This window comes from Ceratotherium simum, chromosome 33 (assembly GCF_057802395.1).
Source record: "Ceratotherium simum simum isolate JZ-2026a chromosome 33, ASM5780239v1, whole genome shotgun sequence".
In the NCBI taxonomy this organism is placed as follows: Eukaryota; Metazoa; Chordata; class Mammalia; order Perissodactyla; family Rhinocerotidae; genus Ceratotherium; species Ceratotherium simum.
This window is the reverse complement of record NC_141932.1, coordinates 16,914,562-16,929,683: the sequence shown is the minus strand read 5'-3', so window position 1 is coordinate 16,929,683 and position 15,122 is coordinate 16,914,562. Positions and strand designations below refer to the sequence as shown.

General features: G+C 61.9%; 1 protein-coding gene across 1 annotated transcript in view; it reads left to right on the top strand.

Annotated features, from left to right (window-relative positions):
• The window catches only part of CLPTM1 (CLPTM1 regulator of GABA type A receptor forward trafficking), a 28,159-nt gene extending 14,438 nt beyond the window's left edge, over positions 1 to 13,721 (top strand). The window contains exons 5-14 of the mRNA XM_004440140.3: positions 1,624 to 1,741; positions 6,574 to 6,659; positions 7,415 to 7,535; positions 8,155 to 8,399; positions 9,131 to 9,224; positions 11,167 to 11,357; positions 11,618 to 11,713; positions 12,020 to 12,155; positions 12,762 to 12,929; positions 13,149 to 13,721. Of these exons, the coding sequence (XP_004440197.1) occupies positions 1,624 to 1,741; positions 6,574 to 6,659; positions 7,415 to 7,535; positions 8,155 to 8,399; positions 9,131 to 9,224; positions 11,167 to 11,357; positions 11,618 to 11,713; positions 12,020 to 12,155; positions 12,762 to 12,929; positions 13,149 to 13,447 (1,554 nt within the window). The 3' untranslated portion in view covers positions 13,448 to 13,721. The remainder of the gene's footprint in view (positions 1 to 1,623; positions 1,742 to 6,573; positions 6,660 to 7,414; positions 7,536 to 8,154; positions 8,400 to 9,130; positions 9,225 to 11,166; positions 11,358 to 11,617; positions 11,714 to 12,019; positions 12,156 to 12,761; positions 12,930 to 13,148) is intronic.
• The last annotated feature ends 1,401 nt before the right edge of the window (positions 13,722 to 15,122 follow it).

Genomic DNA, 15,122 nt, shown 5'->3' with positions numbered 1-15,122 from the left:
AGCAAGACTTCAGGCCCAGCCCCCAGACCCCAGCAGGCCGAGGGGCAGCGAGCTGGGCAGTGAGAGCTGCTCCCAGGGTGTGTCATTGTACCTGCGAGGTTTTTTTCTTTTTTGTTTTTTGTGAGGAAGATCAGCCCTGAGCTAACATCCGTGCTAATCCTCCTCTTTTTACTGAGGAAGACTGGCTCTGAGCTAACATCTATTGCCAATCCTCCTCCTTTTTTTTTTTTTCCCCCAAAGCCCCAATAGATAGCTGTATGTCATAGTTGCACATCCTTCTAGTTGCTATCTGTGGGACGCGGCCTCAGCATGGCCAGAGAAGCGGTGTGTCGGTGCGCGCCCGGGATCCGAACCCCGGGCCGCCAGTAGCGGAGCACGTGCACTTAACTGCTAAGCCACAGGGCCGGCCCCCTGCGAGGTTTTAATTTATGGAGGTGACCGAGGGACGACATGGGGAGGCCGATGCCACTGAAGGAAGAACTTACTGCACTTCCCAGGAGGAGAGGGCGCAGCACGCCACGCAGGGCGGTCAGGAGCAGAAGGAGCGGGGGAGCCTGGGCCGCAGACTGTGTTGGGGTTCCCACGGGAAGGGCAGGCAGAGGAAGCAGCCTCGGACTGGCTGGCTTGGGTAATGTGGCGGCTCTGGGCTAGAGAGGGGGTCTCTAGTGTCTGGCACCTGCCGTGGGTGATTTAGGGCAGCTTGGGGTGAGAGTCAGGTAAGGGGGCAGCTGCAGTGTGGACTGGGGTTGGTAGGTTTGCGTATAAATACATGTGGGCAGGCAGGTGCTATGTTGATTATCTCTAGGAATTGGCGAGCCCTGGGAGGGGCCAGCTTTCCCTGGCCGGCTGGGTCCCCCAAGATGTCAAAATGACATAAACTATAGAAAACGCGATTAACAGAAGGCAGGAAGGAGGGCATGGGGCGGCCAGGTGAGTCCGAGCTCTGCTCGAAGATCAGCCCGGGGGCTCGGATGCGGCGGGGCCGTACGCCCCGTGCCTCAGCCAAGTGGCCGCCCCGCTGCAGTTTCCTGTCTGTGTCAGGTGGGCTGAGAATAATCCCCTCCTCAGGACACAGGAAGTGAGAGGCACAGCAGAGGGGGGCACCTGGGCGGTGAGAGGCACAGCTGCACAGAGGCCCATGCACTGGGCTCGGGTCCCCTGGTGCTGCACGTTCTGTCACCCCTGCACGTAAGCTTACGTGGGTCACACAGACGTGAAGCCGCTGGGTCAGGTGGGTACCGTGTGAAGTGCCCGCACAGGCTGGCCTGCGTCGTCCTGCTGTTTCATGAATTACGGTGGCTGATGTTTACTGAGCTCCCACTGTGCTCAGTGGCTGCAATGGGGGCTCCTGGCTGGTCCTCACAGCACTGCCGTGGGTACAGTGCTGATCATCGGGTCCTGCAGGTGGGCACTGAGGCTCAGCCAGGTGCAGCCTGAGCTCACACAGCCATGGTGTGCAGGGCTGGATTTGAATCCGAGTCTGTCTGACTCCAGTGCTTGGCTCTTAACCAGGCAGCCACACTGCCTGCCCGGCCGGCCGGAGAACTGGGGGTGGGGAAGGTGCTGGGGGCAGCGTCATGAGGGCCTCACAGTTTCCTTCTCCCCGGTCGGCCTGCCTTGCAGAGCGTCCAGCAGAACGGCTCCATCTACATCCACGTCTACTTCACCAAGAGTGGCTTCCACCCAGACCCCCGGCAGAAGGCCCTGTACCGCCGGCTCGCCACAGTCCACATGTCTCGCAGTAAGTCACTCCCAGCGGCCCAGACCCACCGTCCAGGCGTCCGGCAGCCTGAGAGCCCCAGGCTGGGGTGGCAGGCCTTGAATCCTGCGTGCACAAGGGCCGGCAGGCAGCCCTCGCCCAGGGAGGCCGGGATGGGCAGGCCGGGTTCCAGCCCCTCCCACCCTTCCTGTCTCTGTGGACCCCCCATGGGCAGACAGGAGAGGAATCGGCTTAGAAAGAGCAGGTGGAGAAAGAGACTTTTGAAGGGGAGGAGACGTGTTCCCAGAAAGGGGGGGGGGGGGCGTCTTGTGCACAGTACTGGGCCTGGTAGAAGAGGATGCTCAAGAGTGGCTTGGGAATGAACGGCGGATTGACTGAACGAGCAGAGGGAGACGGGAAGACTTTTGAGATTTGTTTGATCCGGTGCGATCTCTAATCACGTCTGAATCGGCCCAGCCCGCCTGAACAGGCCCTGCACGAATGCGCCGCCCTGGGGTGTCTTGTGGGACAGTGCCTGGCTCCCAGGTGGCCTGTGTGACTGTGCTGTGGGCCCTTGGTTCGCAGATGCGCACCTCTGAGCAGCGCCCTTTCTTGCCAAAGGCAGGGTGGCGAGGGCCGCATAACTGGATAAGGACCCCCCCCCCCTCCTAGCTGGCTGCCCACTGGTGCTTGGTGCCCCCCAGGAGAGTCCGGATCGGTGGACAAGCCCCTGGGACTGTGAGCCCCCGAGAAGCCCTGGGTCCGGGCTGGCCATTCGCAGCTTCTGACTCAGCCTCGTACTGAAACTGAGGTTTTCTCCGCCCAGGGCATCTTCTTCAGTTTTATCTCTGATTGCACATATATAGTTTAAAATACAAATAATTCAACAAGACAGTGAAACTCATCCGTCTCCTGTCCACCTGCCCCTCCTCCCCCAGTTCCTGCTCCCCACAGCAGCTGCCTTCAAGTTCCTTTAGCTGTTTCTCTGCCGCTTAATCTCCCGGGCTCCCAATAACGACTTGATACTGCACTTGCTTGGTTTTTCGTTTTAGACATTATCTCCTCCCACTCTGGAGGAGAAAATCCCAATACAGTGATATAATTTTCACTAGATCAGTATTCGGTGTTGAGTATGTGGCTCTTATGTGCATGTGAACCTCACAATGAACGTAGTTTATTTCTCCTTTCCTGTCCGACTTCTTGTTTTCAGGGAGGTTAACCATTGTGGGTGTCTCCTTGCTCGCTCTTGGTGTCTCTGTCCTCAAGTCCGCTGTCTCCTGATGGGCAGCTGTAGGAATCTCTCGCCGTACTTGCGTTTCAGCAGATCTGGAGCCACGCGGCTCCCCCAGAAAGCCCCGTTCCCCTCTGGTGAATTTCGTGTGCTCCACCTCGCTTTTGTGTTGCTGCGCCTGTGGATTTGGTTAAGGTCCCCCGTCTGTTTTCGTGTGGCACAGTAACAGATGTACTTCTATTCGTGTGGGTCTGGTCTTCCCTACTTCTTTTGGTATAAAAATATCTCAAAGGATGATAATTTTTTATTGTCTACACTGGATGAAACAAAATGTTGGTGACCCTATGTCGGCCCCCAAAACTGATTTGGAAAAGTCCCCCTGTGTTCGCTGAGCACTGTTCTTTTTTCTTTTTTCTTTTTGTGAGGAGATCAGCCCTGTGCTAACATCTGCCAATCCTCCTCTTTTTTTGCTAAGGAAGACTGGCCCTGGGCTAACATCTCTGCCCATCTTCCTCTACTTTATATGGGACGCCGCCACAGCATGGCTTGCCAAGCAGTGCATCGGTGTGCGCCCGGGATCCGAACTGGTGAACCCTGGGCTGCCGCAGTGGAGGGCACGCACTTAACCACTTGCGCCACCGGGCCGGCCCCCCCTGAGCGCTGTTCTGAGTGAGTGTGTCTGTGGAATGTGCTCTGCAGAATGTTCCGCCCAGCTGGCTTCCGTGTGTCGAGATCTGCAGAGATGCAGATAGAGGGAGTGTGGCCTGCAGGGGCAGTCCCCTTGGATGTGTCCCCGCAAGTGGGATTTGCCAGGGGTCTGGGTCAGATGTGCCTGGGGCCTCGAATGTGACCCAGGTGGGTGGCTGCTTGCTTGTGTCCCATTTGCCCCCAGTTGACACTGGTATTTTCAATACTTTTTGTGGTTTTGTGTGTGGTGATCTGTGTCGCTGTGTGATAAGGTCATGTTCACGGTCAATGTGACACACAGCCTGGTCTGCAAAATGGAATCTAAGCTGTGGACCTGAGAAGCCTCCCAGGATCATGCAGGCCTCCCAGCTGGGGCCCCTTGGAGCAGGGACTTGGAGGGACTGGGAGCTGGCTACCTGCCAACTGCAGGGCATAGAATGCGAGTGTGGGGTCAGAAAAGCCCCCTCTCTCCCCAGAGGGTCGGTCGTCACTTCTCTAGAGCAGCACTGTCCCATAGAGACACAGTGCCAGCTGCAGAGCCATTTTGAGTTTTCTAGTGGCCACATTAAAAAAACTGAAAGAAACCATAAAATTAAGGTTAGTAATAATTTTACTGAGGTCAGCATCTTGTCATTCAACATGTAACCAGTATGAGAAATTAACAAGGCATCGCACATTCTTTTTCTTCTCTGCACTGGGTTTCAAATCCGGTGTGTGTTTTGCACTCACAGCACACCTCAGGACCAGCCCCACTGTCAGTGCTCAGAGGCTCATGTGCCAGTGACCACACTGGGTGGTGCAATTCTAGAAGCTTTAACTCCGAGAAAAGGGGGCTCTTTCCTCCCCAGGGAAGCCAGGTCCATCCCATAGTATAATCCTGTCTGGATGCTGCAAAGTTGCAGAACATTCTGCACCTGAGCCAAGGCCTGTCTCCTGTGCCTCCCCCTCCAGGTCCTCCGGGGCCGGCCGGGCACGGCTCCTCCCCTCCCTGGACTCTCCCAGGTGTGGCACAGCAGTGGAGCATGTCCCCCTGGACTTTATTTTTTTTTTTTTAAAGATTTTATTTATTCATTTTTTTCCCCCCAAAGCCCCAGTAGATAGTTGTATGTCACAGGTCCACATCCTTCTAGTTGCTGTACGTGGGACTCGGCCTCGCGTTGGACGGAGAAGTGGTGCCTCCGGGCGCACCCGGGATCCGAACCCGGGCCGCCAGCATCAGAGCGCGCGCACTTAACCACTAAGCCACGGAGCCGGCCCCTCCCCCTGGACTTTATTCTCCAGGATGCCCGACCTCGGGTGTTTACTGCTCTCCCAGGGTGTGGGGGCCGGGTGTGAAATGAGTTACAATGGTAGAGTGATGGGACGAGACTCGTGGTAACAGTAAGAGCAGCAGGCCCAGGGCTGGAACCCCAAGTCAGTTCCCACAAGTGTTTTTGAACGTGAGCTCATCCGTAGAATCCAGAAGCCCCGAGCCCTGGTTCTGAGTGGGTGGGAGGCTCCAGGCCCGGAGGTGTGTGTAAATGTGGCGTGCAGGGACACTGCCTGGCTGGGCTCTGTGGGCCAGAGAGCCGCTTCACAGTGGTCCTGCCACGAAGACGTGGGGCTTTCATCCCCATTCTCCAGAGGAGGGACCCGGGTCCAGGGACGTGACATAGCTCACCAACGCCCCTCAGCTTATGGGAACCAGGATGTGACCCCAGGGCCCCTGCTCCTGACTGGCTCCCTCTCCCATTTCCCCCTCTCTCCCTGGCCCTCAGGGGCAGCATGGAGAAGTCAGGAGGGCAGGCTGCGTTCTGTCCCAGCGTGAGGAACAGCGAAGTGCCCAGGCGCAGGCAGAAGAGGGGAGAGGCAGCATAAGCAAGCACCAGCCCCTTCCCCCTGGCGAGGCTTGGCAAAGTTCGGGGCAGGGTGGCAGGGAGACCAGGGCCTGCCTGGCCTCTGCGAGAGGAGGTGAGGTCCACTCTCCTGGCTGGGGTTTCACAGCGCCAAAGTACTTCTCACGTTGGTGGCCCTAGGCCTTCTCCAGAACTGTCAGCAGCCCACCATTCATGGGCATGTATTCTAGTCGCCACTGGGCCCCTGCTGTGGGGAGGTCCCTGCTGCGCAGCAGATACATAGTGTCCAGTACGGGCCAGCCCCTCCTGGGGTTCGCAGACTGGTTGAGGGACAGACAGCAAACAAAGCAATGGGCAGGTGAATGTGGGGTAGTGATGGAGTGCTGTGAGGGAAGTAGAAAGGTCACGAGGAGCACGACGGGGTGCCTCCTTCAGCGAGTGGGTGGGGAAGCCCTGTGGAAGAAGGGACATCTCACCAGGGACTTGAGGGTGAGAAGGAGCCAACCAGGAAGGTTCCAGCCATGGTGGATGGTGCCAGGGAGACGAGCAGCACGTCCGAAGGCCCAAGGCTGGAGAGAGGAGTGAGACGGGTGAGGGCTGAGGTCGGGGGCCATGGGGAGCAGCGCAGGCGCCCTGCTTGGGGCAGCGGGGGCCGCCTGGGGTTCCGAAGCAGCGGGATGACACGATCAGATACCTGGTTTAAAGGATCGCTGGCTGCCCTGCAGAGAGAAGGTCACGGGGGCAGCAGCAGCCTCCGGGAGGCCAGTGGGGAGGTGACTACGGTCACCCAGGAGGGGGTCGCCGTGGCTGGCCGGGGGTGGGAGGAGCGCTGGGATTCGAGGCGTGTGCTAGAGGGGGCGTCCCCAGGACGGGCTGATGGAATGGGAAAGGAAGACTCGGGTTTCTGCCTGGGCAGTTTGGTGGGTGTTGGTGTCGCTGTAAAGATGGGAGACTGGGGCTGGATGAGATGGGAGAAGGCAGTCCAGGCTTCCTGGTTACCATTAGTATCAGTTGGGGGTAGAAGAGTGGGAGAGCTGTTGGTGGGCAGAGGTCTGGCATCTGGACCCCGGAGGTGCCAGCAGGTCTCCTGTCCACCCCCTTTCCTGCCTCCCCTCCCGCAGTGATCAACAAGTACAAGCGCCGGCGGTTTCAGAAAACCAAGAACCTGTTGACAGGAGAGACGGAAGCCGACCCAGAAATGATCAAGGTAGACACAGCAGGCCTGTCGGGCCCTGGGGGCGTCCGGTCATTCAAAACCCCGTGGCCAGCCCAGTGGGCTCCTGTCTGGCACCGCCACTGGGCGGGGCGGGGGGCCTGGTCAAGCCGCCTCTCCTCTCTGAGCCTCAGTCTCCCTCTCTGAATGGGGTTACTGGAGGGAGATTCGGGGGAGCTGTGACAGCCAGCACTGATGGAGTGGGCGCCCTGCGAGCTGTGCACGCACACGCTGGCAGCCTCTCGCCAGCCCTGTCGGGTGGGCCCCGCACTATTCCCATGTTCAGTGAGGAGACTTGCCTGAATTGTCACAGCCAGGAAGTGGCAGGGGGGCATTCACAGCCAGGCAGCCAGGCCCCGGAGCCTGGGCTCAGCGGGGCACAGAGGAGGCACCGATCATGGAGCTCTAGTAGGAATCCTCTCGGGCGGGCTGGGGTGCGAACCTGTGGTGGGCGCCAAGAGCCCGCCTCTCTCCTCCAGGTGGTTCCAGGCGGGAGGGGTGGTCCCTGAGGGTGGGGGCCCCACTTTGCAGCCTGGCGTATGGTCCCACACAGATCTGCGGGCCTGGGTTTCCTGCTCTGTCACGTGGCCAGGGGACCCACGGTGGTGGGGTCTGTGGGGGCTGGCCACGGTGAGCCCTCGGCCAGTGGTTGCTGTGGTGGCTGCTTTTCCGCTGTCACGACTGTCACAGAGCCTTCAGGAGGAAGCCAGCAGTGCCTCTGAGGCCCACTAAACCCCGTCTCCCCCCAGAGGGCCGAGGACTATGGGCCCGTGGAGGTGATCTCCCACTGGCACCCCAACATCACCATCAACATCGTGGATGACCACACGCCGTGGGTGAAGGGCAGTGTGCCTCCTCCCCTGGACCAGTGTGAGCCCCCCAGCCCCTCAGGCTCCCAACCGGGCCATTTCCTCGTCTCCTGCCCCCAGCCCCCAGATCTGACTAAGTCTCCACTCCTCCCGAGCTCCCTGCCCTGCCCCTCCGCACACACGCCCCTTTCTCTCCCCCTCTCCCGACCACACCCCCTGGTGACCCCAGCACTGACCACCCGGGCGCCGGAACTGGTCTGCAGACAAGTCTCGTCCAGCCCACAAGCTGTTTTCAAAAAACATTCATCAGTTGCCAACTCTGAAATTGGGGCAGCCTCACTTAAAAACCCAGATTTCTGACTTCTTTTACCAAACCCTGCTATGTGGTGACCGACGGGGCAGCCATGGGCTGGAGCTGAGCCGCAGCTGTCGCCTTCAGTTGGGCCCTGCCTGGCCCTTTCTACCCTGTCCCCTCCGCTGAGGCCAGGAGGCCCTTCACCTCTTCCTGGTGCCGCTGAGAAATGTCCCCTGTCCTCCACTCTGTCAGAGGGGCCCCGTCAGCTCCCCGCAGACCTCTGAATTTGCCGCCTTTGTCCTCGAGGCCTGAGGGGTCTCCCACTCTCTTGGGTCCCCGTGGCCTCCTGCCCGGGCTAAGCGGTGCCCGTCCCACATGCCCGCAGACGTGAAGTTCGACGCGGTGAGCGGAGACTACTACCCCATCATCTACTTCAACGACTACTGGAACCTGCAGAAGGACTACTACCCCATCAACGAGAGCCTGGCCAGCCTGCCGCTGCGCGTCTCCTTCTGCCCGCTCTCGCTCTGGCGCTGGCAGCTCTACGCCGCCCAGAGCACCAGGTCGCCCTGGAACTTCCTGGGGGACGAGCTGTACGAGCAGTCAGACGAGGAGCAGGACTCGGTGAAGGTGAGGCGGGGGGCGGGCGCTTCCTGGCAGCTTCCTGGGCTGCAGGACGGAAGGGGGAGTGGGCCAGGCTGGCGGCCTGGGGACCTTCGGCCGATGTGCCCCTGCCCACAGCTTCACAGCCTCCCAGGTCCCCCCGCCTCCGGCCCTGGCTCACTCTGGGGGTCCTGCTCCGAGGCGTCTGTGGTCCTCCCTGTCACGGCTTTTCTGTTTGCTCGGCCAGGCCCTCTGGGTCTGGACCTGCTGTCCCACAGCCTGCCTCCCCGACTCTGGGCTCCGACCTGACGTGTCTGCGCCCTCTCCCTGTGTCCTTGAGTATCTTCCCGTGTCGCCATCTCCCTGTGCCCACGTCCGTGATGTTTAGACTCGGCCTGCTTGCCTGGGGTCGTCTTTGGTGTTGAGTTTCTCTGCATCACTCTGACTGTCCCTTCATCTCTCTGTCCCCACCTTGCTGTCGCCCATCTGCCCTCTTCTCTCTCCCTCCCTCTCTGTGCGTCACTCATCCGCCTCTCTGTGCCCATCTGCCCATCTCCGACCCACTCTTCTCCTGGCCAGTTCTCTCCCCGTCTCCTGACCTGAGCAGCCCCAGGGGTCAGGTCGTGGGGAGTATCTGCAGGTTCTCCAGGGGTCCAAGGGAAGAGGAGAGGGGCGGGCTGATGAAGGTGCTGCGTTGCTCAGCCACGGGTGAGGGCACCGCGGTGCTCACAGCAATCTCCCCGCACCACCCCGCCCAGGTTGCCCTCCTAGAGACCAACCCTTACCTACTGGCGCTCACCATCATCGTGTCCATCGTCCACAGCGTCTTCGAGTTCCTGGCCTTCAAGAATGGTAGGGGTGGGTCCCTCGGGCCTATGAGAGGCCACAGGGGCTGGGGACAGGAGGGTGCATGGTGGGGTGATAGGGCCTGCCCCCCACTTCCCCTCCTTCCCCATAGGTCCTCCCGCTCCTGGGCTCTCAGCCCCACTCCCCAGAGGAGTGGTGAGCTGGGGAGGGCAATGGCCCCAAAACTCCCAGCCCAGAAACTCCCATCCACGAGTGTGGCGCTGGGGGAGGGGCCGGGCCTGCTGCTGGGTCGGAAGCCAGAACAGCACAGCCAGGAAGCAGGGCCGGGGAACTCCGCAGCCAGGAGCAGGGAAGCCCCAGAGCTGCTCCCACCACCCTGCCCAGCAGACTGCCTGGTGGGGACGCCCCTCGGGGTTGAGTGGATGGGGCCCACCTGAGTGGGAAGGTGACAGCCCTGTCCCCAGAAGGCCCCTAGGTTCCAAAGGCCAACAGTGGTGATGGCCAGCATTGGACGGGGACTGGCCGTGCGCCGGGCACTGTTCTGAGCGCCCTCACCTGTTAGCTCGTTGAGTCCCCACAGCCCCAGCCCCTTGAGGAAGCCTGTTGTTACCTCCCCACTTCCAGGTGAGGACGTGGAGGCTCAGGGAGGTCAGTAACTGGCCCGCAGTCACACAGCTCCCAGGTGGCACAGCTGGGATCTGGGCCCGGGCAGCTGGCTGCGGCACCCACTTTCAGACGACTCCTCCCTTCCCCAGAGAACCCAGTCAAGGGAGGCTGGCTGCTCTGCAGCTTCTGGAAGTGGCCGTAGTGATGAGTGTTACTATTATTATTATTGTTAAGATGGTATTGCTATGATTGAGAGTTAATGTCAAAACGGAACAGTAAGTGGTGCCCACCACCGGTAGGGAGGGAGTCTGTTAGCCGTGCTGTACGGACCCCCCGCTGTGCCTGGGCTGCACCACTCACAGCTGCTCCTGCTGACTGTGAGCCGGTTGCCTCAGGTCCCTTTTCTTGAGGAGAAATGCAGGCACAGAGCGGGTGGTCACTCACCCAAGGGCACACAGCAGGGGCCTGGGCCTGGGTGAGCCCAGCTTCACACTCCGTGTTTGCTCCCTGGTCTGAGGCGGGCCTCGGATCCACCCGCCCCCACCAGAACCCCGTCCCCACACCCCTTCTTCCTGGTCAGGACTGGGGGCTTCTGTGAGTGTCCCCTTCAGATGCCCTCAGGGTCTGGTGGCCTGGCAGGGCGGAGGGAGCCTGCCGAGTGTGCCGAGCTCGGGAATCAGACCCAGGCCGGTGCACGGCTGGGTTCTCAGCCCTCACTCACTGAGCGCAGGGCGGGCCTGTGTCACGGGGCCTGGCTTCGCTTCTGCAATCGGCCATTGCGGTGGGTCGGCCTCCTGTGGCTGCAGGCACGAGGCGCTCAGCCCAGCCAGGCTGAAACGGTGCTGTGTCCCCATCTGGCCGCTGGGGGTTCCAGGGCTCAGAGAGGGGCTGCCCTGGCCCTGCGGCGGGTCCTGGGGCGGCACTGGAAGGGGCTCTGGTTGGAGACCAGCATCCAGGGCCCTTGCTCGTGCCCCGAGCGCATCTACGGGAGGTGGCGTGACACTGGGGTGGACAGTCCAGGTCTGGTGTCACACAGACCCAGCGTCTGTCCAGGTTCTGCCAGGCCGGGCTGTGCAGTCTCAGGGAAGTGGCTTCCCCGACCGGCCCTTAGCACCTGGCACGTGGTGAGCCCCCGGGACATGGCAGTGGTCACCGTCACCATCACTGCCAGTAGGGACTGTGCCCTGGGGGGTCTGACATGAGGACTGCAGAGGTCCTGCCTGTCCAGTGAAGCAGACTGTTCATGGGAGGGGGTAGCGTGCACCCTCCCCCTCGGCAGACCCAGCACCGCCCCGGGGTCTGGGAGGATGGGGCCCGAGGGGGCTGTAGGACGGTCCGGAGGCTCCACAACCTCCCGCTTCCCCCCAACTCCCACGCACAGACATCCAGTTCTGGAACAGCCGGCAGTCCCTGGAGGGCCTGTCCGTGCGCTCTGTCTTCTTCGGCGTGTTCCAGTCGTTCGTGGTCCTTCTCTACATTCTGGACAACGAGACCAACTTTGTGGTCCAGGTCAGCGTCTTCATCGGGGTCCTCATCGACCTCTGGAAGATCACTAAGGTCATGGACGTCCGGGTAAGGCGGCCACCGTGCTGTTTCGGGGGCCACGGGGTTTGGGAGGGGGTCGTGTGGCCCAGTCAGACCCTGGAGCCAGCCCTGGGGGTTTCCCAGTGCCTGCCGCACTCCCAGGACCAAGGGGATTTTCACACCAGGGGATTTTTCAGGTCACACGAGGGCAGGGGAACTGGGAACAGTGGGGAAGGGCCAGGGCTGGAATTGGCGTGGGGGCGGGAGCCAGCGCGGCAGCTGACCACGGCCTGCCTCCCCGTCCGCAGCTGGACCGGGAGCACAAGGTGGCAGGACTGTTCCCCCGCCCAACCTTCAAAGACAAGTCCACGTATGTCGAGTCCTCGACCAAAGTGTATGACGATGTGAGTGTCCCCCACACAGGGCCCTGGGGAGGGGCTCCAGGCACCACACACTCTTGGGGGACCAGGGGATGGGCGAGGGGGCCGGGGCATCTGCCTGCTGACTGACAGGCCCATGCTTTATGGTCTCTGTCACACCCTCTAGTGTCCCCCTGCCATAGATACTTCCTGGCTGTGGCCAGAGTTCCCAGGGCACCTGGAAATTCCCCTGGCCCGGCCTGCCAAACCAGGTGTGGGTGGGTGCGGGCAGGGAGCAGGGTGCCAGGTGGGGCAGAGGAGCCAGGTGCCAGCCCCGCCCGTGCCCCGCAGATGGCGTTCCGGTACCTGTCGTGGATCCTCTTCCCGCTCCTGGGCTGCTACGCTGTCTACAGCCTCCTGTACCTGGAGCACAAGGGCTGGTACTCCTGGGTGCTCAGCATGCTCTACGGCTTCCTGCTGACCTTTGGTGAGCAGGCCCTTGCCGGCCCGCGCCCCCGTGGGAGCAGGCGTCCAGCAGATGTCCCCTGGCCCCACGCCAGACCGTGCTGGGAACTCGGCAATCATCAAGTCAGCCTGGCCTGCCCTCCTGGCGCTCACGGCCCCCAGTGTGGGAGACAGACTTGCCCCCAGACAGGGACAGCCTGGGGTGGGCAGGGGTGGCCCATGAGGAGCCTCGAAGGGGTGCCTGGCCCAGTCTGGGGTTCTGAGAGGGCTTCCGGGAGGCCATGAACAGTGCATTCTAGTCCTCATTCTCAGAGGGTCCCACAGAGCAACAAGCGGACAGGCGAGTTACACCCTGTGATGAGGGGGTACACATTAGCAAGTGGTCAGGGAGACCTCTCTGAGGGGATGATATGTAAACTGAGGCCTGAAAGATGCCAAGGAGGGAGCCATGGAAAAATCTGGTGACGGACGGACGGCAGAGCAAGTGCAAAGGCCCTGAGGTCGGATGGCCTGGGGTATTGGAAGTAGCAGGGAGGCCACTGTGGCTAGAGCAGAGTGGTGAGGGGAGGGTGGGTGGAAGTGCGGTCAGAGAGGCCGGGGTCAGGGTCTTCCTTCACCACCACCGCAGGCTTCATCACCATGACACCCCAGCTCTTCATCAACTACAAGCTCAAGTCTGTGGCCCACCTGCCCTGGCGCATGCTCACCTACAAGGCCCTCAACACCTTCATCGACGACCTGTTCGCCTTTGTCATCAAGATGCCCGTTATGTACCGGATCGGCTGCCTGCGGGACGGTGAGGCCCGGAGGCAGGCGGGTGGGTCAGCGGAGGCCCCCCCCCCCAGATCTGGGCACAGGCAGGATTCAGGGCCCTGGTCTGCGGGAGCTGCCCCGGCCCCGCCTTAGGGCTCAGGCTGAGGGGGCTCGGCCCCGTCTTTGCAGGACCACTCCTCCCCACAGCGGTGGGCCAAGCAGGCCCCCTCCCCTTACACTGCCCCCCTCACCCCACCCCCAGATGTGGTCTTCTTCATCTACCTCTACCAACGGTGGATCTACCGCGTCGACCCCACGCGGGTGAACGAGTTTGGCATGAGCGGCGAGGCCCCGCCAGCAGCCGCCCCCGTGGCCGATGCCCCGCCAGCAGCAGGGGCCCTCCCAGCCTCCCCTGCCCCCGCCACAACCACCGCCGCCGCCAGGGAGGAGGCCTCCACGCCCCGGCCCGCCAAGCCCACCCAGCCCACCCAGGGGGCCAGCTCTGCCAGCGAGCCCCAGGAGGCTCCTCCAAAGCCAGCAGAGGACAAGAAAAGGGATTAACCGCTCCTGGTCCTCCTCGTCCGCTCCGGCTCCCAGTGACCACCGCCCCCGCCGCCTTGGCCCCCCCGCCTCCCCTCCTGTCGCCCTTTCCCTGGACAGATGGGGCTGGGACGGTAGGAGGCCCCCTCGGGCCAGGGCCCAGCTTGGTGTGGGGGCCGGGCAGGCCAGGGCACGTTGTTTGTGGAGGTGCCGTCCGTCCGTCTGTTCCTCTGTGTTTCTAGCCATCTCGCCCCGCCAGCCCAGCACCATCGGGAATCATGGCGAAGCCGACGTGGCGCTGCCCAGGGGGAGGGCCAGGCGGGGGAGGGGCCGGGGCCCCTCTGCGGGGTGCCCACGGCATCCATCATCTTGTCCCTCGTCCCCGCCCACCCCCTCCTCCCAGACCGCCGCCCTTTAACACAGTCTGGATTTAATAAATTCATATGGGTGTTTAACTTAAACTCAACAACCCCTCACGCCTTCCTTCCTCTGCCACGTGGGAGAGCAGGTGTGGGTGCCTGTCCAGGTCTGGAGGGAGACCCACAGGTGCAGGACACGACCCTCGGGGCCAGGCCCCTTTCTCACCCTCTCCCCTCCCAGCAGCCTTCTGAGGGGCCTCCATGACTGTACCCCACTTGACAGACGGGGAGCCTGCTTGCCGGGACCTTGCTGCGCCCATGCTCTTACCCCAAGGCCACACGCACCTGTGCCCACTGACTGTCTCCCGGCCGTCGCCGCCGGGCAGGGCAGGAGCATGGGCCTGCCTCCTCGCAGGGTTGCTGCGGGGGCTCGGGGGTGAATCCGCGCTCGAGTGGTGCCCAGCTATAGCACTCTGTAGCCGAGGGGGTGTCATCAGCACCCCCAGGGCTGCCTGTGTCAGAGACCCAGCCAGGGTCTTAGTGCATGGCACGTGTGCCTTCCCAACAACCCGGGTGCTGGGACTGTTCACCCACCTTACAGGTGAGGAGACAGGCCTCTGGGCGTCCCTGCACACCGAGGGGTTGGGACCCCACGTTCCCAGGTTTACTTTCTGGGGGAGTGGTCTCATCAACACCTCGGGGACAGGAGGCCTGGGGCTGAGGACCATGCCAGGCTCACAGGAATCTGTGACACGGTACTGCAGGCACCTGCACCCCTCAGGCAGCCACGGACCTGCTCCACTCCCTCCCCTGCTCTCTGCTGGGCTCTGGGAACCCGGGGCCGTGGACTCTCAGGCCCCCTCCGCTCGCTGGCCTCATCACCCCTGGCTCCTCCTCCCACAGCCACACACCCAAGCCTTTGGCAGGGCCCATCTGCTGTCCCCCACAATTGCTTGGGAGTCTCACCTCTTCACTTCCACTGAGACCACCTGGTCCAGGCTCCTCCTTACCCCCTGGGGTCCCCACCCAGCCTCCTCCCTGGTCTCCTGCCCAGTCCTGCCCCTCCCGTTCACTCTCCATCCAGCAGCTAGAGAGAACTTTCCAAAGCACAAACCTGACCCTGCTCAGAACCTACCGTGGCTCCCCAGTACCCTTGGGAGAAGAGCCCGGGCTCCTAACTTCTTAACCCCTACAGCCCCCCCTGCTTGAACTTGCTGTGATCTCTTACCTCCAGCTCTAGCCCATGCTCTTCCTTTACCTGGGACACGCCCCCAGGCACTCAGCTCTTCTCCTTACCCTGTGTATCCTCCAGGTTGCAGCGCCAATGTCGACTCCTT